At 36.9% G+C, this 27,309-nt stretch overlaps 1 protein-coding gene across 13 annotated transcripts in view; it reads right to left on the bottom strand.

Annotated features, from left to right (window-relative positions):
- Nucleotides 1–27,309, bottom strand: part of LOC146695654 (neurexin-1a) — a 271,900-nt gene that overhangs the window by 234,863 nt on the left and 9,728 nt on the right. For 6 of the 13 annotated variants that reach the window (XM_085477988.1, XM_085477987.1, XM_085477991.1 and 3 more), the window contains exons 3-5: nt 16,590–16,607; nt 15,261–15,290; nt 14,030–14,077 (exon numbers count right to left, since the gene is read on the bottom strand). In XM_085477988.1, coding sequence (XP_085334114.1) covers nt 14,030–14,077; nt 15,261–15,290; nt 16,590–16,607 — 96 coding nt within the window. The remainder of the gene's footprint in view (nt 1–14,029; nt 14,078–15,260; nt 15,291–16,589; nt 16,608–27,309) is intronic. The other 7 variants (XM_085477995.1, XM_085477999.1, XM_085478000.1 and 4 more) reach the window with 4 other exon arrangements.

Genomic DNA, 27,309 nt, shown 5'->3' with positions numbered 1-27,309 from the left:
CTTCAAAAACAATATAATAAAGTATACTATAATATACAAAATAATAAAATAAATATATAGGATTGAACCTTTAGTTTGTAGCAAGGAGGTCATGCATTAATATAATCTGAGTTCAACAGTCTTGGGTCCAGTCATCCTTAAAAGTCAGAAGTGTTTTTTATTTTTGTGTACATACAAGTACGATCCATGCTTACTTCTGACTGTAGAATAATAATAATAATAATAATAATAATAATAATAATAATAATAATGATGATGATGATGATGATGATAAGAAGAAGAAGAAGAAGCTTTGTCTGTACGTTTTTTTCTCTTAAACTATTAACTCATTCACTGCCAGCCATTTTCAAATCAGGTAACTCCCCACTGCCAGGGTTTTTGAGCATTTTTACTCATTTTTGAAGAGCCACAGAAAACTGTGTGTTATAATCATATAAACGCTGAACCTACCAAAATGAAGAACAGACTCTCTTCTTTCATCCAAAAAAAAAGCTTGTTTCTACCATTTTCCATTCTCTAGTAATCAGCTGTAGAAGAGAGGTGGGTTCCACCAAAAATGCCTGTTTTGACCAAAAAAAGGGAGAAAACTAGCTTTTTGTGAAAAATACATTTCAAGCAGAAAAGTGCCTTTGACACTAATATTTCTTGCTTTGTGACACCTCTAACATATAAAATAGTTTTTCACTTCTATAAAACAGAAATAACACTGAGAAAGGTTATGTTTTATCAAAACAATTTATTTACAAATATATGAAAAAATAAAATTCACTGACAAGCTGCCCGAGGTTGTATTCTGGCCCCTCCCATTGAAAAACGTAATTGACGTCTATAGACGTCAATGGCAGTGAATGAGTTAAGAGATGCAGGATCCATATACGTGCAAATAACGCCAGTTTTTGAAATTTACGCACCTATAACACCTTCTCAAAGTATCTAATTTTTCAATTTCACAACAATAACTTCTAGTTAATATATACAGAAAACTGGGCATGATATATTATGGTGCCAAGACATGCCTAGAAACCACCTAGCAATGGTTAAATGACTTATTTTTAGCATATAAACAACTTCTACCACTTCCATTTTTTTTTTACTATATTCAGTTTACATATGTTTGCCAACAGCACAAAAAGGTCAAACAATATTGTACCATGGACATGTACTAATCTGTATAATGCTCGAAATGCTAATGCTAAAGCCATGTGATTTTTTTTAAAACGAAGTGATCATTCTATTTTTCAAGCATGCAAATGTATATTTACAATCACTTTCACTGTGAGGTTTCAGGAAAAGAGGACAGATCTAATTACAGGGAAAACAATAAATTAAAAAAATAAAATAAAAACAAGTCAGCTGATATAAAATGTATTTTTCTGTTCCTTTAAGGCCCAATTTTATGAGCTACATTCATTGCTGAGTATCATCATGCTCCTCTTAACTTTCTAAAACAAAAATGAAATGAAAAACAGGAGTAGTGATGCCATTTTGATGTTTCTCTGAGATGGCTCTCATCCACAAACCAAATAAAAATGCACTGATAACTAGACTCTCATTGATAGAGCTGGATCAAGTGCAGCCGTGTAAACTCTCTCTCTCTCTCTCTTTGTCTCTCTGAGGACATGTGGGCAAAGCACAGGTGATTTGAATCCAAGAACCACACAGGGGAAAAAAGGCATAGCAGGAAATGAAAGAGAAGGGCAAATGAATAGCACAGAAGCAAATGCATGTACTTTCCCCCAAGTGAAAAGCATTACTTAGACAAGCATCAGCAGTAAAAGCAAAAAAAGATATTTCTGAACATAGTAATCATTCAACGCTACTTTGTTACAAAGCTCTGAGAGAGTATTTAAAGACATTACAGAACTGAATAATTACTTAAATGGTCTGAAATGTCTAAATAGGAATAAAAAAAAGTGTAAACATGTTTTAAACAACATGTCTTCATTACATGCCATTAAGAAGTAAGATTATTGTGATTATTTTTTTGGCTTTATGACATAAATGTCAAAGTAAAAGATAGATATTTTGTATAAGTTGCTCATTTCCTGAACACTATGAATAAATATTAAATCGTATATTTACAGTTCATTCTAGTGTTTTACTTGGAAATGCAGTGTAACAGAGAAAGGTTGCGGAATAGTTCATTAATTTTATCTCATCCATAAATGTTTCAATATAATTAATGACCAATAATATTGCTTTAAATTGAATTTACGATAACAAAATTAATTGGAATGAAAAACCCCAGCACTCTCTCATTAATGAAGAGTTGCTTTGTTAATATGACCAAAAGTAACCCCGTTCTAGCTTACCTTTTAGCAGTCAATTAGCACTGATCATCATATATGCATGTGCAGTCTTTAACGGCATTCTCAACGGAAGTCATTATTCTGATCCTCCATCACAAAACCACAAGTGGCTAACTATCAGGTATGAATGGAAATTAGGTTGCATGGCAGCAACAAAGAAAAAAGAAATCAGAGGTTTGCCTAACAGGAAACATTTGTCTAAAAGTCACTCTCCTCCAGCTGAAAGCATAAGCAAACTATAATGATTGATCGCAGCACATTGTGTCCATTAAAATTCATGACACTTGTAATCTGAGCTTCACTGGAGTGGCATAGATATAGGACTTTGTTTATAATTATACAAGGGACATGAGCAACTTGTTCAACAAAGATGGGGTACTCAGAAACGGAGGTTAATGAGAAACTGCTTCACTATGATGGTAAAAAGTGTTCCATTGTGCTCATTACACTGCCATGCACGTTTCTTTTTTGAATGGGGAGAAAATCTTACAGATTTTGAAGACAAAGCACAAAAAGAGAAAGGAAATATTTTATATTTATCAAAAGGGAATACAATTCTCCCTCTAAAGAATGGTTTTGTCCCTCGGGACATGTTGGTCTTGAGCATAATGACTCTCTGTGTAGACCTTCTGAGACAAATTGCCACTGACCCCCATGGATTTTCCAGGGCACACACAATTGGAAATGGACTATTCAATTTCCCACAGGGAGCCTTGCCATTTCCTTGCAATGCATCACTGAAAAGGCATCTACTTTCGGTTTGGTCAGCTAGACAAAAATATTCAGCCAATGTTGTAACAATCACGCGAAATCTCTCGAGTCCTAATTAAAGTTTACATTTTATTCATTAATTAAACGAATAAATAATTGAAAGAAGGCAGATCTGTTTAGCTTTAAAGAGACCTTTAAAGAGCCTCCTCAGGAAAATGTATATAATGTAATGATGGCCAGTGTTGGTCAAGTTACCTGAAAAAAGTAATCAGTAACTAATTACGGATTACTCCCCCCAAAAAGTAATCACATTACTTTACTGATTACTTATTTCCAAAAGTAATTAGTTACTTAGTTACTTTTTAAAACATGATTTATCCCCTATTGCTATTGCTTTATAGGTGATAAAGCGATAGATCTTTCAGCCCAATTCTACTTTTTCTGCATAATCCATCATACAAAATGTAATCAAATGGAAAAGTCTCTTTTTAAAACTTGTTTTATTAGTTTTAATCTTTTAACTTTATGCATCAAGCAAAAATTAAATTATATGCAACATTCTCTGACTGGAAGAAATTTGTTTAACATTTAAACCTATTTTCTGCACATTCTAGCACATAAAATTAAATAGGTTTTTGTGTTTACACTCAGTCTTTCAAATAAATGCAAGTGAAACACAGCAGAAAATAAATAAAATCAAAGACTCAGCGGTCCTGTTGCTCTATTTTCACCTGTTTAGCAGGAGTGGGCCAGGCGGATGTTTGCGCTGGTGCGGTCAGTGGAAGATTCTGTGGCAGCGCACTCGGTGCTTGCTCGGAGGTTTAGGGGGTTTTTTCGCTGTAAAAATAAGTTTTCTTCCCACGCAGTGAGCAGAGGATGCTAATGTTTTTGTCACTTTTTACGGAATCAAACTCAAAATAAGGTCAGTACTTCCACGCGTTAAACGCTGCACGGTCATACTCTCCCGCACTCTATATATTATCCATTGTTGATCTGCACACAGCTGTTGCCACGAACGTCGCACTCACGTCATTGTCATGAGACACTCTCGCAAAAAAATCACGGCTTTAGTAACACAGTAACGCAGTAACGCAGCGTGCTTACGGGAAAGTAACAGTAATCTAATGAGCTTTTTTGCAATAGTAACTTGTAACGCATTATTAGCAATTATACAAACTAGTACACAGCAGCATCAGCAAAGGCAAACGTCACAGTCAATGGATGTCCTAGTGTACAATATAGTTATTGAAACTAGTGACGGGGGTGGGATCATCTATAAGATAACAGTGCCATGACGGCAGAGAGAAGACTCCTGTACTCTGGGTGACAGCATTACAACAAGCAATTCTTAAGCCTATAAGAGTTATGTTTATGTGATCATTACTCAACCTAAAAAGAGTTCAAACTAGTTTTCTTGGTTTCAAGCTAGTTGTATTTATGATGTCACAAACTTGCTCACAGTAGGTGAAAAGGAGGGAGTCCACATAAAAAGTTTACTTAAAAGAAAGATTATTTTAGTGATAAGGCCATCACTTTCATGCGTGTGGGGGGTTCTTTTTTTATTTAAATGTAATAATCATTCATATAAACCAACTACCAGATGTGGTGTTGGTTAAATGTATGTCAATGATCAGATCTTGACACAAAACTCTCATTATCAGGGATTGGCCATCACATCTGTGTTTATTTCCATAGATATCATACTTTAAATGACTATAATGCCAATGGAAAGAGAATACATGTACATTTATCTTAGAAAAACACACGAATATGTCATTCTGTAAGAGTGATTCTATATAAGTGAGTCATCCTTTGTCTTTAACACATCTGGAAGGAAACATTCAGGGTTTAAAGTGTAAAAAGGAGAAGATGAATGAAGTGTTGGGGGTGGGGTAGCAATCTCTTTGAAGGTGGCTAAACCAATGGTTTATGCTATCATAAATCACCTACACAAAGCAGCACCACAGTACAACACATTACTCTATAAACTTGTAGAACTTTAGCAGGTCTCATTTCACAGTACCTACTGCAAGGATAAATGTAATTTTAAACCATTTACAGTACATTCTAACAACACTTGGCAACGTTCCATCAGTGAAGGCCAGTAATAAGCCCATCATCCAAGATCTAAAGGCTAAAATACAACTAAACAAGCCACCATGCAAAGGATGCATTTCAAAGTCTACAGCTGAAGTATAGGTATCTACCTTTAATCTATTTTCTGCTATGATTCATCCACTTCCTTCTGGGGGGCAAGAAATAGAGTTTTTCATCACTACAGTCTCTCACCGGCATCGACCAGCGTTATTGATCGGGAGCAGATCTCCTTCCACTCTACCTGGGGAGCCAGATGAGCCTTGTCCATATTGATCCAACCTTTTGATTTTACATTCTATGTCACCCTTTCTTTAGGTCAGGGAAATTTATGCTTGTCATTTTTTATAGTAAATATTTGTTGGGAAACGTACTGATAACTATTATTTCAAAGTCTACTTTGGGATTTTGTTATGATTCACGATCAGCATGAGCCGTGAGAAAATGCTCCGACGTTCCAATTCCGTGACTTGAAGACAAGCTACTGCTTGTCTGTCAGCAAATCAGGTAAGCAGGTCTGATGTATGGAAGTATTATATATCCTCAAAATAATAAAATGGAATTTTCTTTAAAAGGAAGACATCCTTCTTCAATTTCTTTCCTTGATCATTATATTTTTCAAATGCTATGAAAGTCTCATGTCTCTATTTTCCAATCTCACTTTGTCACACTTCTTCTTTTCATATAGTAGCCCTCTCGCATTGCCCATTTTCTTGTGCTCATTCTCTATCCCTGCTTTAGGTCCTTTACTCTTCCTCTTCCAACCTTCCCTCCAGGAAGAGAATCTGTGGTAATGTACTAATCTGTGGAGCTTTAGTGCACTGTTGCCAATCTGCCATGTCAAGATACACAAATCTCACTTGAGGCAATTATAGGCCTTTTTCTCTGTAGTGCAAAGTCAGTTTCCCCAACTTGGTTACTGTGAAAACCATTTCTGTGACGCATCAAGTGCAATTATCTTGGTTTTAACAAACACAGATGACCGTTGGTGTATATAATAGGTAAACTAGACAGTCCAGACAGTCTAGACAGTTAAATTTGAATGCAAAAATAAGCTCTAAGTGTAGAGAACACAGTATATACAAAATCTAAGTGTAACAACGTAACTAGTCCCTTTAAATTCATGAAGAAAATGAAAGAAAATTGTTTACATCGTTACATTTTAGTTCACACGCGTTTACTAACAGCTATACCTAGCATCCGCATTAATTAACATCACAGTCAATAATAGATGCACCTTACTAACAAAGTGTGGCTTTAAACTTAATTACAGTTAAGTGAGAGAGACTGCAGATATAGCAGGCAGATGTGGATGGTTTTACTTTTACAAGAATGTATTTATTAAATTATTATTATTATTATTATTATTATTATTATTATTATGTTTTTGTCTACTGCCCATTACCTCTAATTTTAAAATGTATGCAATGTAGTAGTTATTGTTTTCTTAACTGACTGTCCATCCGACCGTCCATTCCCTTCTCTGTCCCAGCTGCCACAGGGCAAGAGGCAGGGTACACTCCGGACAGGTAGTCAGTCTGTGACAGGGCTAGCACGGAGAGACAGACAACCATTCTCCTTTAAATTCAAACCTATAGGCAATTGTAATCACCGGCTAACCTAACCGCACTAGGCAAGGCAAGGCAAGTTTATGTGTATAGCACAATTCAACAACAAGGTGATTCAAAGTGCTTTCCACTAACTGCATGTGTTGGAATTGTGGGAGGAAGCGGGAATAGACGGAGAGACCCAACGAAAACACAGGGAAAACATGCAAAGTCCACACACTAAGGCCTCATCCAGATGGTGGTTTTGAACCCAGGATCTTTTTGCTGTGAGGCATCAGTGCTAACAATTAGCACTGTAAACTTTTCCCCATTGTTTATTGGAGGATTTTACCTAATTATTTCTAAGATGACCCGGTCATTTACATACAGCACAGTATTTGTTCTGTGAATCTCTAATCCAGGAACATCACCTGCTTGTGCAAAAAAAAAAGAAAAAAAACACACATATGTATACTGTCATAGCTTACTAATGAATTATTATGATGACACTTAACTCATTTAGCTCACCCTCGCGCTAGCATTAATCATGTTTTCACACTGTTGTTATGAGGAAACTTGAGTGATGACACTGTATGTGTGAAAATAGTTTTGACAGAATTCCAGTTACATCCTCTTGACTCAGTGCATATACAGTACATGCTGCCACTTTATGCTGTCTCTGCAGTGGTCACTCACTTCTTTTTCCACAGAACAGTTGCGCACGTGGGTCGTCAGCCCCCAGGGCTCTTTTGCCTGCAGCTACTAGAACCCTCAACCAAGTGTGCTTCCTCTTATAGTTTATTTACTGTGCTAGTGGATAAGCTTTGGAATCTGGGTTAGTCAGCAGGGATATTTGCTTGAGCTTAAAAAGTTAATGCTAAAACACTTAAGAAAATACATGAACAATGTTGCAGAAGCTGTATTTTTTTTTTTTAAATGAGTACAGTGTAATACAGATATACAGTTAATTAATTTCAAATGTGCATACTTTACATTGCCTGGAAGAAAGAGCTAGTGATTTGTATGCAGCATAAGCTTCAGTCAGGCTCTGACTGGGGTTTTCAGACCAGATGGTGATGCTATATATAAATGCCAAGACCTACTGACAAACATAGTTGAAAATTCTGAGTCAGCATCCCAAATAACACTTCCACTGACATTTCACATGATGAGAAATTACGATGACCACTTACTGTAAAGTGTTATTAACTTTAAGTGTGGCCTCCAGGAGAAGTATGAATCAAGACCTTCAGAAATTAACACTCAGGGCCACCTTTACTAAAGTATACCTGCTTTTCTTATTTTTGAAGTTAGTGTCTATTCACCAAGAAAAGAAAAACTGCCACAGATACTGTATACCTAATGTCTAAGAAACTAATCCTGTCAGTAGAGCTAAAGGAATTTCACAGACACTCTTCCAGGTTTCATGTGAACTTACAAAGGCAACATCTGTTGTTGATTCAACACACACCGCATGATATTGTGTAACCTGTCAGATAAAGAAGGCACAACAGTCTTGACAGTTTCTGCACTCTGACATGCTGCTCCATGTTATCTAAAAAGTATTTCTTACTTTCTATTGCAACACTGTCACACACATGGATTCTGATTGTAGCCACGATAAGAAAGTATATAGTGCATTAAATTGCCTTTGGTTCATAACTCTGAATATTATTGTTTTTCATCATGCCTGCCTTTCTTATGATTCCGTCAACACTATCATACATTATAACAAATACAAACTCAAGAACAAATGCTTACTTTATAGTTTGATGCATGATTATGAATATTTGTGTTCTCATCCCAAAATATCATGTCATACTGCCAAAGCTGCTTGTCAAAGCTGCTGGCATCTGACATGATGACAGCTAGGGGTAGCAGTGGCTTAAGATGCTGGTAGGGTTCCAAGGAGATTTTCTGAGATTTGTATTTAGCATTTTGGTTTATTTTGTTATCTGCGTTTTAGTTTCAGTAAAACATAGATATGTGATTTCATTCAATAATCATTTATTTTTGCTTGCTTTTAGTGACTAATTGGAGTATGCACCAAAAACTAATGGTTATGGTTGCGCAGCAAATCGACCTGATTAGGTTTAGAAACAGATCATGGGTGAGGGCTAAAATATGCCCATTTTTAAGATTAAGCCTGTACATTGTAAATGATGCTTGAGGTATTCAGTATGTTTAAATGCGATGACTAGGTATCCTGAACAAGCATATATGTTTGTGTGGATGGGAGCTGGATTCATGTCACCATTAACATAACCTGGTAGACAAGCTATCCCGTTAGTGCTAACACAAATTAAGTGCGACGCATGCAATCTTAAATCTTCATTCTAGTTAAACTACAAGAGTACGTTATGTAGTTCCTTAAAACTGTGTTAAAAACAACATAAACAACATAGACTGTTTTGTATAAATTGCTAATGCTACCGAGTCATAGGCAGTTAAAGTGTTAAAGTCAATATGTGACCCACCTGCCACTACAAACTTCAATACAAAAACTAATAAATCACTTTTTATATTAATAAAATAATAATATAACTGTACAGACTTTGGGTAATTTCAAACTGAATTTCTGTGATTACTGCTGCTTACCTGCAGTACCTCGATGACCCACCAGGGTCCCCAGGACACATTTCAGGCATCACTGGAATAATATAATTGCAGCTATATCTAACTGATCTATACCTGTTCATTTATATGTGTGCTGTACAAATATGTTGACAATGGGCACATTTTGCCTGTCATCTCACAAAATTGACAACTTTCCTGTAAGGACAGAAGAAATGTGGAAGATATAACCATCCCAACCTCTAAGCAGGCCCTGATCAAAAAACAACAACAAACATATTCCACTCGTCCGCCTTGTTTTCACAAGCTGCTACACTGGCCATTGTGATGCCAGAAGTAAAAATGACAGCCATGGTTAGGCAACGAAGGATTTCAAAATCCATTACAAAACATTTTATTATGATGGCTAAAGATTATTAAAAAATGAGTTGAGTTTGAGATGTGAGATTGATGCTACAAACGAATTTCTTAACCCTGTAAAGCCTAAATAATGAATTAATTCCTAGAAGATTCAACTTCTTTAAACTGGAGGGTTTATTGAAGCTTCTGACAAATTTCACAATAAAAAAAATAATTAAATAATAATTTTGCATATACTAGCTGTAATTTGTATCATGTTTCCGACTTTTCACTGGCCTGCGCTCGCGGTGTCCTCAACGATCCACACCCAAGTACACATCAGTTTGTCTCAGAGTCCCAACTTCTCTTTTCAGTACTGATGTCTCTCGTTCATACACACGTGCTTTTGAAATGCGCTCCTACACTCAAAACGTTCGTTTTAGGATTTTATGCATTTGGTAATTAAATAATTCCCAAACACAGCTGTCATTGAGGGAGCATAGCGATGCTGGGGTCTGTAAATTACATGCACGCCATTCCCAAGTCCACCTTAAACAGAGTTTTCTTGTGCACTCTGCATTTACACAAACACAGCATGGATACCCTCATACGAATGCAAGCTTTGACCTCTTCATATTTGATAATAGGCTCTTACAGCATTTGCAGCTATAGAAACTGTCAAACTCTCAATAGAGCTGGGCGATAGAACGATAACGATATGTATCGCGATATAACTTTTACTCGATAGAGAAATTAAGCTATCGCGATAGACCTCGCCGCTCTTGTCCTCTTAAAAAAAAAAAAAAAAAAAAAAAAGGTCAGCCAATCCAAATTAAGCAGCGCAGAGCCGAACCAATCACAGCCGCAGCGTCACGTCGCGTGACTTGTTATGTACAGCACAAGTGCCAAGCCGCACGTGTGTTTGTTTGGGAAACAGCCAGCGGGTAATGGAGCCAGCGCGTAATGGAGGAAATGAGTGTGCCGACTAGAAAAATCAACCGAGCGTGACCGAAGAGAAAACAGATGATGGTTCCAATGCCGGAGAGATTGTCGAACGGAAGAGCCATAGAAGTTCCGTAGTGGGAAGGTATTTCGGCTATTTCAAGTCTGACAAAAACAGAGTAGCGTGCACTGTAAATGTGCCGAAAGCAAGTCTGGAAATACAATAAACTGGTGCATGCGTCACACTGTGCGCCACGTTATTGTTTCGGTGAAATGAATTTCTACAATACTGTTACTGTTAATTCTACTCTCTGCAGTGTTTAAATGCTTACATATACACACAGTTACTGTCCGTCCACACATACGACTCGGTTCTGCTTCTATGCCCCAGCTTTGTTTACTTTTTCCCACCGAGGCTTCTAGACTTCTGATTGGCCAACATTTCTGCACGGTTAGGAATCTAGCGCCACCTGCTGCTTTGGCATGTTCATAGCAGCGTTTTCCTTCATTTCTGCCTTTATGTGTGGACGGGATTATTTTTTAAAACGAAAACGGAAAATCTCCGTTTTCAAAAATACCCGTGTACGTGTGGACGTAGCCTCAGTCTCTGACTGGAAGCGCTAATTCGTCATTCGGCTTTTGTCAGACTAAAGTAACTGTTAAAACTGTTTGAAAAGCTCAGCTATACAACAAGGAGAGATTGAGAATTTCCTTTTAGTTCTCAGTTTATTTGATATTGACAAAAGTTAGTCAGTTTTGTCTGTTCTTCTGTAAAACAAACTAAGATTTATTTTTAGAATTAATATTTTGTTTCTAAGTGGAATTGACAATTTAGTCTGTTTCGTTTGTTCTATTTTGAAACTTAAACGCTTTAGCGGCTGCCTTTTGTGTAGTTTGCAATATTTGCCTTTATTTATCTGAAAAAGTCTCATGTTCCTTAAGTACATCTACCCTGTTGAACTTATTATGGGAAATAAATATTTAAATAAAAACAAGCTGCTGATTATTTCACATTTTACTTGTGAGCAACAGCACATTTAAATCTTACAAATATAGTTATTTGGCTTATATCGTGATAGATATCGTTATCGCCTGAAATGAAAAGAACATATCGTGATATGAAAAAATCTCATATCGCCCAGCTCTAACTCTCAATAATAACTCTAAATAAGCACTTGCGTTAAAATAAATGGATGGTTAAATTAAACAGAAAAATTGAGGCACCGTTTTTATTGACCTGAACACACTCTTATAGCACTATATGCTACTTTTAAGCTATATCTATTACTGGAAAATACTGATAATAATACAGATATTCTTTTATCAAATGTTCCTAGATTGCGAGATTAGATGGGATACTAGAATTGAATTTAGCTAATGCACCTCTCTAGCGTTTATGATGTTGGTTTTGACATGCGAAATCTCTGTCTTGAGTTTTTTCTGCCTCGTGTGGCTTTGTTCCATTTATGATTCACAGCATTTATCCAAAACACTTGCAAATCTTTGTTCAACTCTAAAGTCGTTGCTATTAATACCACCAAGCAATGGCCAACTTCACTGGGTGAGGACATGAATCATATCTACACTCTTAACTCCTGTAATTGCTGTGAAATTATCACTTTTGATAATTTGATATTCATCTTATAAGTCACCTCACATGTATCAAACAAAACACTATGAGGTGACTCCAAAAGTTACTATTTGAAGAAATGTGTCATCTTTACACGTCTATGACACTCAGTTAAAAGTCTGGGTGAGTCAGGCTTCTGTAATATAGTAGAGTATTTTAAATATCCATTTAATTTGACATTTAAAATGTAGCACAATATGTACAAGGCAGCTACCAGAGGGATTCGCTTTCTCACTTTACAGAAAACCTGTGGCGTGTGAACACTACAATGAGAAGAGACATTTCCATGTTCAGAAACTGAAAGCAATTACATTAGAAGTATACTAATTTAGAAATAGCACAGTTGTACCTGTAAGCCTGTCTGCACAGCCTGCAGTTTCTCTTAAGCTGCACATGGCAGTTTATTGTGATGAGTGCAATTAAATACCCTGGTGATTTGTAGGTCAGTGGTATTATGACTTATCCTACGGCATGCCCCGCTTGCTAGAGCTAGATGGAAACAAGGTTTCAGGAATCCGGTGGCAGTGTACCAGCTGAAAGCAGTGCACATTCACAAGCCCATTCTCAAAAGGCTACCCGTGAAACAGGGTATAAACCAGTTAACATGACACAGCAGCACCTTGGGAGGAAGGGGTGGGAGGGACAACATAATGCACAATATTCTCACAAGCTTATGGCAGACAGTGAATGCACTGTCGCTCTGTGCTCGTTCTTAGATTTACCACACAGCATGTAAAAGGATTGACTATGTTTCACACTGTACAACACGGGGGACAGCTAACCATGGCCCAAATTAGAAGCAGTGTTCCACGTATGGCAGATTTGTGCCTCATCAGCATTATCTCAATCTCTCCCCGTGGCTTTCCTTCTGCCACGTCCAAGCTGAGCGTGTGGTACAGTGTAATAAAACCAAAGCATCAGAAGCCTCATACTGTACACTATACACAATTCAAAGGGTTTTATTTTTGTGCAATCGACTAACCTTCTACATACGCAATTCCTTATATGTACATGCACATGATGCAATTTTCTTTTGCATAATTTTAGAAAAATGTTTTGAAGTCACCTACAGAGCTAGATTTATTATTAACAAAAAATGTAGTGAATATATGTTGCATGTATGTCAAATTTGTATGCATCCATCTTCAAAACCGAAAATAAAACACAAAGACTTACCTTAGCGGATGGAAAAATCAATGTCTGTATTTAGAATGGACAGTGGGTTTTATTTGTGTGGGTATGTGCGTCTAGTCTCCATAACATAATCTATACATTTTATTATGACGACTTAGTTGAAGGTTAAGTTAAGGCAAGTGGGGATTGTGGTTTGGCTTAAGGTAATTGTCCACAAATTTAATTTAAGCCAATGCAATATCTTTCCTTGTAATAAGAACATGGTGTGTTTGTGTGTGTATGGTCACAAATAGCACTGCAGCTTTAGTAGCATGGCATTTGATGGCACAAAATCCAACAACATAATTCCTCACACTGTGCGTCTAAAGGTCACTTGGAAGACTTACCTGTTTAGATGATGCTTCACAAGTACATGATAAGAGACAGCATTATCATGATATTTTTCTATTTGGTCTTAAGAAACAAAAATGTTACAAACTAATTTGCAAGGAATTTCTACAATCAGAACGAATGACACAGTCAATTTTAAGACAAAGGTCAAGCAAAAGCAAGAAAAAATGTATTTTCAGAATGCAAAAGGAAAGACTGATTGTCAAAATCAGTCTTTATTATGTTTCAATTGAGTTATAAAGTATTATTAAACATTATTTTCTAATTAGCAAACATTAAACTGCATTACACTGATGTAAGCTGAAGAGGACTTATATAGCTTCCAGCTTTACTTCAACTTGAAAGAATCAAAGTTTTACCTTGAATGCTCAGTAGGGACCTTAGAAGCCAAGCTTCCCCTCTCTGCCCTGAGGAGGAGAGTCAAATGGGAAAGATCAGAAGTCCACTTACCCCACAGGGAGAAGAGGTGAGGATCACAGCCAGGATGGGAGGCCCACAACACTATGATCAAGCCTCACCCACAACCCCAAAAATCATGATTTGAACAGAAAGCTTGTAGTTACCCCAGTGGTGGTGGTGGTGGTGTACTGGAACTACGACAGAAACTAGTGTGTTCATATGCCCATGTGAGACTTGTTTATGATCCCCATGCACAAGCAGAAAGGAACAAATGGTGCAGCTTAAAAGTGTGAACACGAAGCGAAAGTGGCACCTACCTTGAAAAGCTTTCATTAATGGTTGAAAAAGCAAGTTTCAAAAATGCCAATGACTTTATATACTTCATTCAGCATGAGTATATAATGTCACAAACATGGCTAGCTTAGTTCAATGAAAACTCAGAATTAAAAGGGTAGTACCTTTACTTTTACCTATGAAATTTGATGAAATGTCCATGAAGAAAGCATATTCCAGACAAAAAGGGAGAACAAAAGGAGAGGAGACACGAATAAGTGTCATGGTCACGTCGGAAAAGGACAGAGGACAGGAGCAAGAGGCTTGATGACTACAAATATGTGCAATCAGAAGAGAGGAAATGTGTAACTGTAATGGGAATAATGATGAAAAATAAAACCAAAACTTCTCATTCTATCTGTGCTACATAATAAAGATGTGCAGGATCACAAAAACAGAATGGACAGACTCTGTGCAGACAATCGCTACATGCATTACAGGAGCGAGGACAGATGAAGATTAGCTTAAAATTTCAGTAAGCCATTTACCACCACCATGCATTACATTCAAATGATGCTGATGGAAGTGTCTCGTTACTCTAACCACATTCCCAGTAAACAAAAGAACATGAAGTAAATTAGAATAATTAAAACGAAAGAAAGATGGAAACAAATGGCGACACAGCAGAGTCGTGAATAGAAAGCTAAATGAGCTTGAAAAGATGGGGAGGGAAAAAAAAGTCACTGAGAGAGTGAAAATTAGCCAGGTCAGTCAGTATAAGTGAATTGACAGCCCATATCTGAAGCTTCAAGCCTGGATGTTAAATAAGAGTTACAGGCACGCACACACACTTCTGAGCACAATGGGAGCAAGAGGGACAAATGGGGGAATCGCTGGAAAAAGGAACAGAGCTCATACCTTGGTCGCCCATCATCAGGTGTGCCAGACCTTAAAGGAAAACAAGAGCACAGTCAGCAGAGAACAAGGGATAATGGGAAGCTGTGTGACACTGACACGCAGGCATCTCTTTCAGAGCAGATGTCTGTGTTTCTTGAGGAGTGTGGATAGGGAAAAAGTGGGAAGGAGAGAAATAGGAGGATGCATAGACAGGGTCAGCAAGATGAGCATTTGGTCAACCGAAGCAGGTTGCAATGCATCATCATCATCCACTTACTAGATATAATTCAGAAATTTAAATTCAGGCTGATCTTTGTGCTCTAAGATCATCATTCCGCCTACCACCCTTAAAGAGCAATCGCTATTCAAATATAGACCTGCGTTCAGCTAATATTTGATTCATATTCAAACAAAATCATACAGGTAAAAAAGATGAAGATGTCTTCTGACGCAGTTTTCTGTTATAAATCGTGTGTTCTGCTTAGCCTTTCAGCTTCACATCTCAAATACTCATTTTAAAATTAATCTCAATACAAACAACATGACCAGCCTTGCTTAATAATAAAGAAGCTGTCATTGTGTTAAAAGTCTGCATGGAATAAATTAAGATGCCCTTTTCCTTTTTATTACAATATACTTACCAACAAGATTCAACCAAATACATTTTGAGTTTTGATAACCACGAACAAAGATTTCAGTCAACAAAAATCTGCATTTACTTTATTAAATGTGCATCTTTAATGAATTTATTAAAAAACATTTTTTTAGCCAATATTGCGCTCAATAATTGCTTCAATCTTTCTTTTGTCAGTGTTTCTTAGAGTAATAATTTGGTGCTACTAGCCCGTACTAGTATCAGATCTGGTTCACATGGTCCTAAAGTAGACTATTGATTAAATGAGGCAATCAAAGCAGGCACAGAATTGCTGTACAAGTATTCACAGTTAACCCTCTGGGTAGGTCTTCAACTAAAAAGGATATCCAATTCCATTCTCCAAAACTACATATAAAAAAATCTAATCTTTGCAATCTCATGCAAAAAGAATCACTGTGATATGAGTAATAAATGGACATGCTAATATCAGTGCTTGTACCCATTTAAATAAGATATTTTACTGACCCTTTAACGCCCTTAGATCCGTTTAATATACATTTTTAAATGTCTTGGCTGTGAAGGCTATGGTGATGTTCGAGTATTGTTTAAATACCCAGAAATAACAGAGAAAATTTAATTAATCAGACTTACCACTCCAGTAACAGCGATACTGTTACCCTTATAAAACACTGAGAAGCCTTAGCCATAACAATGTGTTAGAAAAAAATAGAACCAGTTTCAATTACAATACCCACCTTCATTATAGTTGTCTTCTGGAAGCACAGACAGGCAAAGAGAAAAAGAGTAAGATATTCATTAAGCAGCATGCAGACTAGTACTGGCCATTGCATGTCATCACCATGCAAGGCATTAAACATCACATGCAAGTGACCTATTGTAACCCCTGCAGAGGAAACGCTAAAGCACGTACACGTGTTTTTGTCCGTGCATTGACCTGGAATACAGGACAGAGCTCTGAGTGAACTTTTGAACATTTGAAACGACTTCAAAGAATTTAATTCTATCAAGCAAGTCCATTATATTGAAACTTGAGGCGGTTTCATAGTGTTCTGTTAAGCTTGTTAAATCTTTACTTTTTTTATTTGACGTTTTTTTAAAATAATGAACTGCAACTTTTTGTATCAACAACTATTTACTCCAGCAGCTCAGTGAAATCTAGTTTGTTTTTCTTGACTGAAAAGCCGGTGCATGTGATGAAATACGCTGCAACAGAAAATAACCTAAATAAATTGAGCCGGCTGCGGTAAAACAATGCCTCTGAGGTTTCCGAACCAGCAGTGGAGTCTCGTGTCACTTATTCAGGTGAATTGGTCACAGTAGTGAAGGCAATGACCAGTGACCACATACGGGCAATACAAAAGGAGATTGCCTCCCGGATGAAATTCTCCTAACACTAATTTTTGGCAAACAATGTGAGTTTTGTGGAAGTGAAAAAAACAAAACAAAAAACCCCAAAACTGACATGTGAAATTGGTCTCAAATGAAAGATATAGGTGAAGAAGTATATGCTAGCAAACTAATAGCAAACAAGTGCAGAAAACATGCTAACAGCAAGGAAATAAATGAGTTTAACAAAATGATTTGACTGGAAACATGCAAAAATAATCACGTAAGGATGCGTAAGGACCCACACATTTCCTATGAAAAGAATAATAATATATAATCAGTCAGCAGTACTATTCATCACTGATACATAGCAATAGTATTTAATATTTGATCATTAAAATGTAACACCAGACAGATACAAAAGGATCTAATAAATAAATATAGAAAATAAATAAATGTGATGAGAACACAGTTATTAGACTTTTAACTTTGGATTAAAAAAATTAACCAAAAATCATGAAAACACCAACATGCAATGTATATATATATAGAAGACAAAGAAACATGGTTGTGTGATCAATCCAGTTACAATAACCATGCGACCAAATAGGGACCGCTGCTAAATAAACTCCTACCTCTTTAATATGGTTTCTTGCCCAGATTTATTTTGACCGAAACTTACCATCACCACTGGTTCCCATTCCAAATCAGACACCATGCACACAAAATCAATCCAAATTATCACAATTAAAGACTTCACTCGTTGTATAATACGACCACATCAGTTTTGGTAAAAATTTAGATTGATTTCATTTGATGGAATTTGAAATATTTTTGATAATATGTATAACTCATACTAGAGCCTCATTTATCCTTGTCCTTCAGTACTGAACTGTGCATTTGCCTTACAATGGTTTAATTTTGTTTAAAATGTAGCCAGATGTGGATAAAACTTTCCAAATTTAAGAAAATACAGGACATTTAGATAAATGAGATTCTATAGGCCATTTTCAGAGGGGCCTTTTTGATCGGACCGTCGCAGGCTAAACACAGGTGTAATTAATCAAATTAATTATGGACCGGTTCCAACCAGATGGGCCAGAGCTCAAACAAATGGCTGAGGCGCACTAAATGGGGCCATCGTTTTATCAATTACATCTGTGTTTACTCCGCTGACATGTCACAGTGGCCTCTGTGAAAAGAGCCGATCTTTAAAAAATATACACGCATGCAGTATGTTGACAAAAAACGTTGCTTGAAAATGAGAAGCAGGCTGCTGAAAAAAAGCATTCTGACAAGGCAAGCATGAAGCTGCATGAGAAAAGTGAAAGAAACAAGAACACTGGCTGATGTCAAGACCCCAAAGACCAACATTGACTGAAACATTTTGCCACAATAACTAACAGGTAACTAATAATTGACTCACTGCGGTGTGCAATACAGTGATAGCAGTCTTTGTTGTATTACATTTAAATTCGGTGAGTGATCTATGCAGGAGGACTGCTTATTTGATAGCTTGTGAAAGATTGTGCAGCCTGTGGGGTTACTGCACAATTAACACTATTATAGTGATTCCCTTCCTCTAATGATGATGTTCACAATCAAATTAAGAAATGATTTCGAGAAATAATTATTAATAGCTATTGCACAAGTAAAGCTTGAGAGACATGCATTTCATATTCTTATATTAAATCTGATGTGAGCACGTTATCTTCATGTAATTCTAAACCACATCTGGATTTGAATACTGGGAGCAAGTCTAACAGCTATTCATAGCAAATTTGGTCCAAAGGTTTGAGCAAAGTTAATGAATCAAACCTTTAGTAAGCATGAAGGGGGGTCCAGTGTTTCTTAAGGTGCTTAGTAGAAAAGAAGTTTTCCTTTAACTTCAGTATTAGCTGACAGAAACCATTAAAACATGCCATGTTTTGCCTCTCTCTGACACACACACGCAAACTTTCTTTCACAAATGTACCCAGCTGGTTACATTCTAATCCAGAGACGTAAATCCATTTAATCCCCTTGACAAAGTGATCCCAGTGCTATTGTGCTGGTAACACTACACCAAAATGCACTCAACTGTCTATCATACGATCTCCATCGCTGATGGTCTTACGCTGTTGATCATGCACATGGTGTATGGCTCATGGAAAATAATTACATTACTATTCAAGTTAATGCCTCACTGAATAAAACATCTGGAGGATAACAGCAACAAGGATTGGACATAAATCTATAAATTGATTTTCTTCTTCTCGTTGCCTCCTGCAGACATTATTCTGACCCTTTACAGAATCCTTAGCCTCCTGACTGTGAACTCAAAACTGTGACAGCTGATTAAATATAAAGTGAGACATATAGAAAGGAAAACGAACAATGCTCTGTCCACTGTTTCAACACACAAGGTGCCGTCATCTAGCTGTACAAAATGTCATTAAGGCACTCGTGTCTCTACAGTGTGTCTGGATGCAGTTGGCTGAGTAGTCTTGGCAGGATCTCAGTGACAATGCACTTCACATAAAGGACCATGTGTCACATTCACTAGACCCAGCATCCAGCAATAGATATAATTCATTTTCTCTGCCATTTGACAATTTTATAAGATCATGTCTGCCTGAATCAGCTTTTTGTCATCTGTGCTTACAGTCATCAGCATTGCAGTGTTTTAGCTTTGTATGAAGTGCACCTGTTAAATGGATACTATATTTTTGAAAAACAGCATTTTAATGTTTTCTGTCTTTGAGTTTTTTAGATTGCACGTGTGATTAAGGACTCGTTAAGGATGATTAAGGAATCCCTTTGGCTTACTAAGCAAAATACACAGAAATTTACAAAGGCATTCAGGATATTGGTCAAATACTTGTGTTTTGTGTCTTTCCTCTGCTTTGCAAAGACATAATAATCAACAACCATTATCGTAGTGCTAGATCCTGCTTATTAAGACATAACTGTGAAGGCTGAGTAAAGGTTCAACTGCATGCCCTCGCTCTTATGCTGACAACCCCCACATACCTCCTTGTCTGTATTTAGTCTGCTGTTACCATGATCCACAGCAGGAAAATAAATAATATTATTTGCCCTAAATTGTCTTAAAGACTATGCGAAATCACAGCTAAATAAAATGTGAAAGTCAGAATACTGTTGCTTTATGACACCACAGTGCTCTGCATTTATATTTCATGCAGTCATTATTTATGTAACATAGTTCTGTCTCGCAATATTGGGCGTACTGGGTAGAGCGGTCAGTTATGATGTGACAGAGTCACTAAAATAAGAGCATTATGTAAAATATCTAAAGTATACCATCAGCGTGATTAAATAAAGTAATTTGTTAAATAAAGTTCAGTAAGATGAATTATTAAGAACGCAAGATTTCATAATGAAGCCGTTCAGTTCCATTTTACATATCTACAAAAAGAAGTAGTTTATCGTGCCAGTTTTGCTTTGAAAAAGTAGGTCAGCAGCAAATATTCACTGTGGAAAACCTGAAACTGAAAAAGTCTCATAGCTGGAAATTCTGTGGGTATTTGTACATCATTTAACAAAGACACAGAGAACTTTAACTGTCAAATGTTTGCTTTTTTTTTTTTAAACAACTGCTCAAAAATATTATATATAAAAATTATGAACTATCAACTGTCATGCCAGTAAACTGCAACAGTCTAAAGTTCAGCATGTTGGCTACTCAGTACAAGAAGAGTGAAAAGTTTCAATCCCAGAGCTCACTCACTGACTGCCAACATTGGAAGTTACGATGGGGCATGACCACAAATAAAGACAGGTTTCTATTCACTATCTACTATTCTTGAGAGATGCCATTTGGACTGAATAGGATTTTCCTGAGTACCTCTTCAGGTAGTTCACAGACCTTTGAGTCTGAGCTCCCACAGTTCCCATTTATTGTAGTGCTACATAAACAGCCTTTTCTCTCTAGGGTTGTCAAAATCTATACAGAGATACCCATCGATATTAAAAAATTACTGTAGTATTATTCTCATTTGCAATAGTATTGATACCAACAGTGCCATCTTTGCCTCCTCCTGTTGACACAAAAATTCCCACAACTCTGCAGACAGGCAGACACACACACACACACACACACACACACAGCCTCGCCCTCACTAGTTAGCGTTAAACAAGAGTTTATAAGGAATAATTAATTAATAGTTAAGAAATTAATTAGTATTAAACAGTTATCACAAATGTTAACCTGACCTGCCCAAACTTTAACAGTAGCTGTTTAACTTTTAAAGGTTTTCCTATAGCGCCATCTGTTATTATTAAGGAAGCTGCTAGCAGCTATGACTAAAACGCTAAAATGGGAGCTAGGCACCAAATGTCAGGCAGCAAGTGAGTCCTGCCCATCTTAATAATGCCCAACATTAATTTAACAGGATAACACAGTTATTTGTGTCTAAAAAGTGTTACATTTCTTTTAAAGTCCCAGACAAGAAGCAGAGAAATGTGTACCAGCAACTAGACAGAAACAGTGACAGCCTAGCTTACCTACTCTAGTTAAAAACATGGTGCCAAGTCCCCCTAGAGCAGGGGTGTCAAACTCAAATACACAGTGGGCCAAATTTTAAAACTGGAACAAAGTCGTGGGCTAACGTTAATATTTATTGAAAAAAAAATCTTCCTCCAGATATAAAAATGAATCTTTTCTTATGGACTCAAACACGTTTTGGTGAAAAACTGAATATGGAACAAGCAAAGCTTAATACTAAACAATATATATATTAGCTGTATAATACCAGTAGGCCAGCTCTAATAGTAATTTGGTATGGCTTCGCGGGCCAAATGTAATTAGGCTGCGGGCCAAATTTGGCCCGCGGGCCAGAGTTTGACACCTATGCCCTAGAGGCACAGCACTAGCTTAGATAACGTAAATATTGTTTTTCCCCACATAATATTGAAAATGATTATTGAGTATTTTTCTTGGGTATCAATATCGAGTTTAAAATTCTAGTACTGTGACAACTCTACTTCTTTCACATTTTCCATATCCAAAACAAGTGTATGATAAATATTTAAGAGTAGAATAGGGAGTTTTATTTAATTATTTTTCTTTTCAGATCTCCTTCCAGAGCCTCAGAACATATTATACAACTGTTTTAGTTGACTAATACTTCTCTTGACTAGTAAAGTGAATGTGTAAAATTGCTCAAATGCTTCGATGCATTCAATACATAACACGAAAAACTATGAAATCTCCCTAAATTCGTCTCTAAATGTCATCACTACACATCCAATAACAGAGAACAAAACACACCAAATCCATTCCCGGCCCAATGCGCAGTTGTCAATTTGAAAAATAGTAGCAGGAAGGCTGTTCTAAAATCCCTCGTCACGCAGGCATTTTAAGGGAAAATGTAAAAGCCTTGCAGCAAAGGTCAGCACTACCACAGGATCAATTTGTTGTTAAATTACAATTTAGACCAAATCAAGAATAATGAATGCAAGTGAAGGCTCATCTCTTAGTAGCATAGCCAAGCCTAATGCATCTTTCTACCAGAGGAGTGTTAGTGGCATTACACGGCTTACCCTCTACCCCATTATCCTTCTCAAGCAACAGTAAGTGTGGAGAGAGAGGAAACGGGCAGAGTGACCAGCTACTCTGATGGAAATTGATAGCGCCCACAGCTGTGGATATTTCTGCTGTTGCTAATTCATATCTTCACTATCTCAGATGCTCACAAGACACATGCATGCTTTCCAGGCAAGGATCTGTTCATATTACCTTTTTATTGTATCGCCCCGCTGACACTGGGCACCTCAACACAGGCAGAGACCAGAATAGGTTAAATTTAACCCTTTAACTCAAAATAGCCAAAAAATATAATCTGTTAATTCACTGATATCTTTGAAGGCAAAAGTTGGCAGGAGTGACATTTGCCTAAGAGGTTAGATTTTGATTCCCACATTGGACTTATATTTTCACACTTTTAAGACATATTATATTTACACTTTATTTTACACTTTGTTGTCAGTGTTTGGTACCATTTAAGACATGCCTTCTCTGCAATATGTCATATAACACCTTCTTACAGTCAGGGAACGTACACGGCACTTGAAGGAGGCACAAGAGAGCACAAATACATCGGACAAACTTTAGGAGCTTAAAATATAAAAGCAGACAGATTTTGGTGCCACTGGATACAGCCAGGCTAACCTAATTCCAGTGTTTGACCTATAATCTAAGTAGCTGCTGGATGTACCATATTCTTTACTGGGCTGATACAAGAGGGGTGATGGTGTTGTTATCAAACCCTTTGTAAGACAGTGAGGAGGAAAATTTTCTGAAATGGTAACATTTTGAAAAGAACCTAATCAATCAAATTGTGATGTATTGTGCCTAGCTGCATATTTACTTCAGGCAGATGGCAGGTGGATAATATAGTCCAACTCAGATATTTCCAAAGAGATAGACGAAAAGAGAGGATTGTGCGAGCAGATGTGCTCAGGGGTCTCTCAATTCTTTTACATCTTGTGGACTGGAATGATCCAAGAGGATAATCAGAAAAGCTTATACAGAATTCTAATAACCTTAATCCCAGGGTAGAAGATATCTAGGATAGTATTACAGATGTAGAGTCAATCTTTTTTTTTTTGATGCAGGAGTATTAGTCCAAGCAGAGGAATTAAGAAATTAATGTAAACTTCAAGTTTGTGTATATATATATATATAGGCTCAGCATATTTGTAACTTATTGCGACAGGGCTCATAGCTTCATGCTGAAGCGAGATATGCCAACGCTCACTACGCATCTGTTCTAAGAAAATGTGCACAGCAGTTGCTTAAAGAAACTAGTTGCCGCAGCTGCCACTGTTGACGTGTGGCAAATCCCTATCTGAAGAGTGGCTCTTAAGCTAAAGTTAGAAAAAAAAACATTAATAAAGTGCACTGAGCATTAACCACAGCTAAGCTCTTAGTACTGTTAACATTAAGCTACATCCTTTTCCATTATAAGTGGCAAAAAAAGACAAAACTATACAAAAATGTCACGAAGCAAAAGTGTAAACCAGTGATCTGTTCTGACTGAGTTACCATTTGAATCCCATTTTTATTTAATTTGTAGTTCATATTACATTTTGTTTGTTTGTTTTTTGGACTCAAGAAGACGTTTTAAACATTATGCAGACTGCCTCTTGAACTTCTACACATGATGTAGACTGGATTACCATAAAGATGGGTTAATTTGTGCAACCTTTACTCTCTTTTGGGAAGTGATGAAAACTCTCCCTGAAAACTGATTTGTCTTCCCTCTATCGCCGGAGTGATGGATTTCAAATTACGGCGCAGCACTTTTGCCTTGTTTTTAGCATTTCAGCCGCCGCTCGTGACTGACGACACCCAACCAGCAGCATCAAAGGTAAATTATGTTCAAAGTGAAAATATCATCTACAGTCTGGAATCTAAAGAGTTTTGCTTCTAAGCAGTTTTATTCCTGCATGAAGGTGAAAACCAAGGCAGAGATATGTGATCAGTTTTGCCTCTCTCTCTCTGTCTGTCTGTCTCGGCTCACTTATTTTAAAACCGTGGGACAGGGTATATGGCCTCGGGAGAGGCAGAAGTACCCTTTTGGTTCTATATCTGTTTGAGGGTGCTCAAGTCATCCAGACTATATAGAAAATGCTATGAATTGTATTATGGAAACTGAAATATATTTTTACACCAAGGTATTAAAAGGTCTCCAGTGGTGAAAATAAGGAAAAAAATATATGTGTGGAACACCTCATATCTGCAAGATCTCATACACATATGAGATAATATTGCATAATCAGGGTAGTGATTGCATGTCAACAGAACAGCAATATGTTATGCATTTTATATACTGTAACTTCCATATGCCAGCTTAATATGCTCCTGTAAGAAACATGTGGTGTAGCTCAGTTAAACACAAGTTTGCATGTGTGGGTGTCTGTGTGTGTGACATGGAAATTTGAATGTGTTTATTTGTGCTGTAGGATGAATCCCGTTAAAGGAGGAGTTTGGTGTCAACGAATTTCACAAACACCCTTTGACAGTCAGGAGCAAATGTATTTAAACAAGGCAAAAATCCTACGGGAAAATCCCTCTAATCTTTTGATCCCGATATCTGTCTTTGGAGTCAGAGACAGCAGTATACTATTAATCTGCTTTTGTCTGAGTGAAGCTGCAGGAGGCCTCTAGACAAAATGACACTTTCAGAGATACAGTACAGTCACATGTTGGGTTTTTTTGTTGTTGTTGTTTTTTTAAGCAATGACAGACATGCCCGAAAGGGAGTGATCACTCAAATTACAAATTCATCTTCCTATGAAATCTATATTAAATGTGAACATGAGAAAAGCTGCTGAATTCTTAAACCGCATTTTCACATTGGGGCCATTAATATAAATCAACTGATCAAATGATAGTGCTGCTTTTCTAGTCTCAAACGCAAGCTTCTTTTTGAATACATTATATTTGCTTACTTATATTTTTCCATTTGCATTTAAAAGTATTTTTATATGGCTCGTCATAAATTCTCATACGCACCTATCTGCGCATAGATGTGAATGAATCGTTGTTGTTGTTTAAAGCTGATCAAAACTGATGTCAAATGAAGATATTTGCCATATTAAGCCAGTACTGTGTAAACAAGTATATTGAACTGAACTCTGTCTGGACATGCCCAAAAACAATGAAGGTATCACCAAGTCTTTAATCATAATTTGCACATTTGCATTTTCTACCACTACAATCTTCTGGTCTCATTGATTTATTTTGCAGTGTACCTTTGCATTATTGTTAAATACTCAATAACATGCTAGTTTTCAATCAAGTTACCCATTATTGCCATGTGGACTTCTCCACTCCACTGTTGCTTTCAAAATGTTAATTTTTTTCAAGAGGATACAACTTGGCTCAAAGTATGCAGTACGGGCTTTAGGCGAAAAGTCAAAGCGTAAAACAAACAGAAACTTCACTGTGAATTTATTGAGTTCCTCATCCAGAAGCAAATAGATAGTGTTAAAAAGCTGCCCTACCTGCTGCCACAGTGGCCCTGGCATAGAGGGCAGCCAGATTTTGCACTAAAATATTGCTCAGCACCAAAACACAGAAGCCTATCCGTCTTCAAGTAGTATAGACTCAATGACAGACCAGACCAACTCTTTAGTAGCTTACATTGTGTTTATCACCAATCCAAGGTGCCTATACATCCAAACCTAATTAAAGGGTAAAAAGTTGTTGATAAAACTCATTGTCTTTGTCTCTTTGCCAAAGACACAACTGCTGCTGCTTCTTCTCTGCTGAATGGGTCAACCCTCTGCAAATGGCTGTGCCATATCGATGCATTATTCACCAGTGCAATCAACCAAAGCAAACACTGTAATTACATTAGGACTGCAATAACAAACACAAACTGTTCTAAAGTCTCGGGCAAGAATCTCGACTGTAGACATTCACATGCACCACAAGAGCTTATTCCCAGTGACGTTACAGCAGGTGATAGTCACAACTGTCATATGTTATGCAAAACACAACCTCTGGTATAACCACGGGATAGAGCCACACATCTGAAATCTTTCTTGGATATTTTAGTAGACAATAATATGGCATAAACGAGCATAAGACAGATCTAGTCCCAGAACCAGTGTCATTTTTTTTTTATTAAAAAAAGGTTCAAATAATGCACAAATATGCATTTCATATAAATTAACCTGTGATTCAATCGACTGAAGGAAACTAATTTTAATTAGACATTATGTTGATAATTAAACTTTCCAGATCAGCACAGACAGTTCATTAGAGGTGGTACAGTATTATAAACACAAGTAACGTTGAGCTATTTTCAGTGGCTGCAGACAGACTGGGATCACACTATTACCTGTGGGAAGATTGCCAGGAAAGGTTTCACTGCCACTGCCATGTCTATCCAAGTTATATCTTGGGGATGAACCTGGAAACTGAAATACTAATAACCAGGATTCAATTTTAAGGTAAAAAAAGAGCTACAAAGAGTGTGACATGGATAAAAAAAAAACAAGCAAGCAAAACATATTGTGCATCTACCTAAATGAGCATGTGAATAGTGTATCTCCTGCGTGTGTTGTGTTGCAGTACTTTCCTTCTGTAATGAATCAGTAATGCACAAATCTGTT

The sequence above is a fragment of the Copadichromis virginalis genome, linkage group LG13, assembly GCF_057382275.1.
Source record: "Copadichromis virginalis isolate Kocher_CV1m ecotype Utaka linkage group LG13, C_Virginalis_male_GT1.1, whole genome shotgun sequence".
NCBI lineage: Eukaryota > Metazoa > Chordata > Actinopteri > Cichliformes > Cichlidae > Copadichromis > Copadichromis virginalis.
The sequence above is the reverse complement of the archived record's forward strand: the minus strand, read 5'-3'. Positions and strand labels throughout refer to the sequence as shown.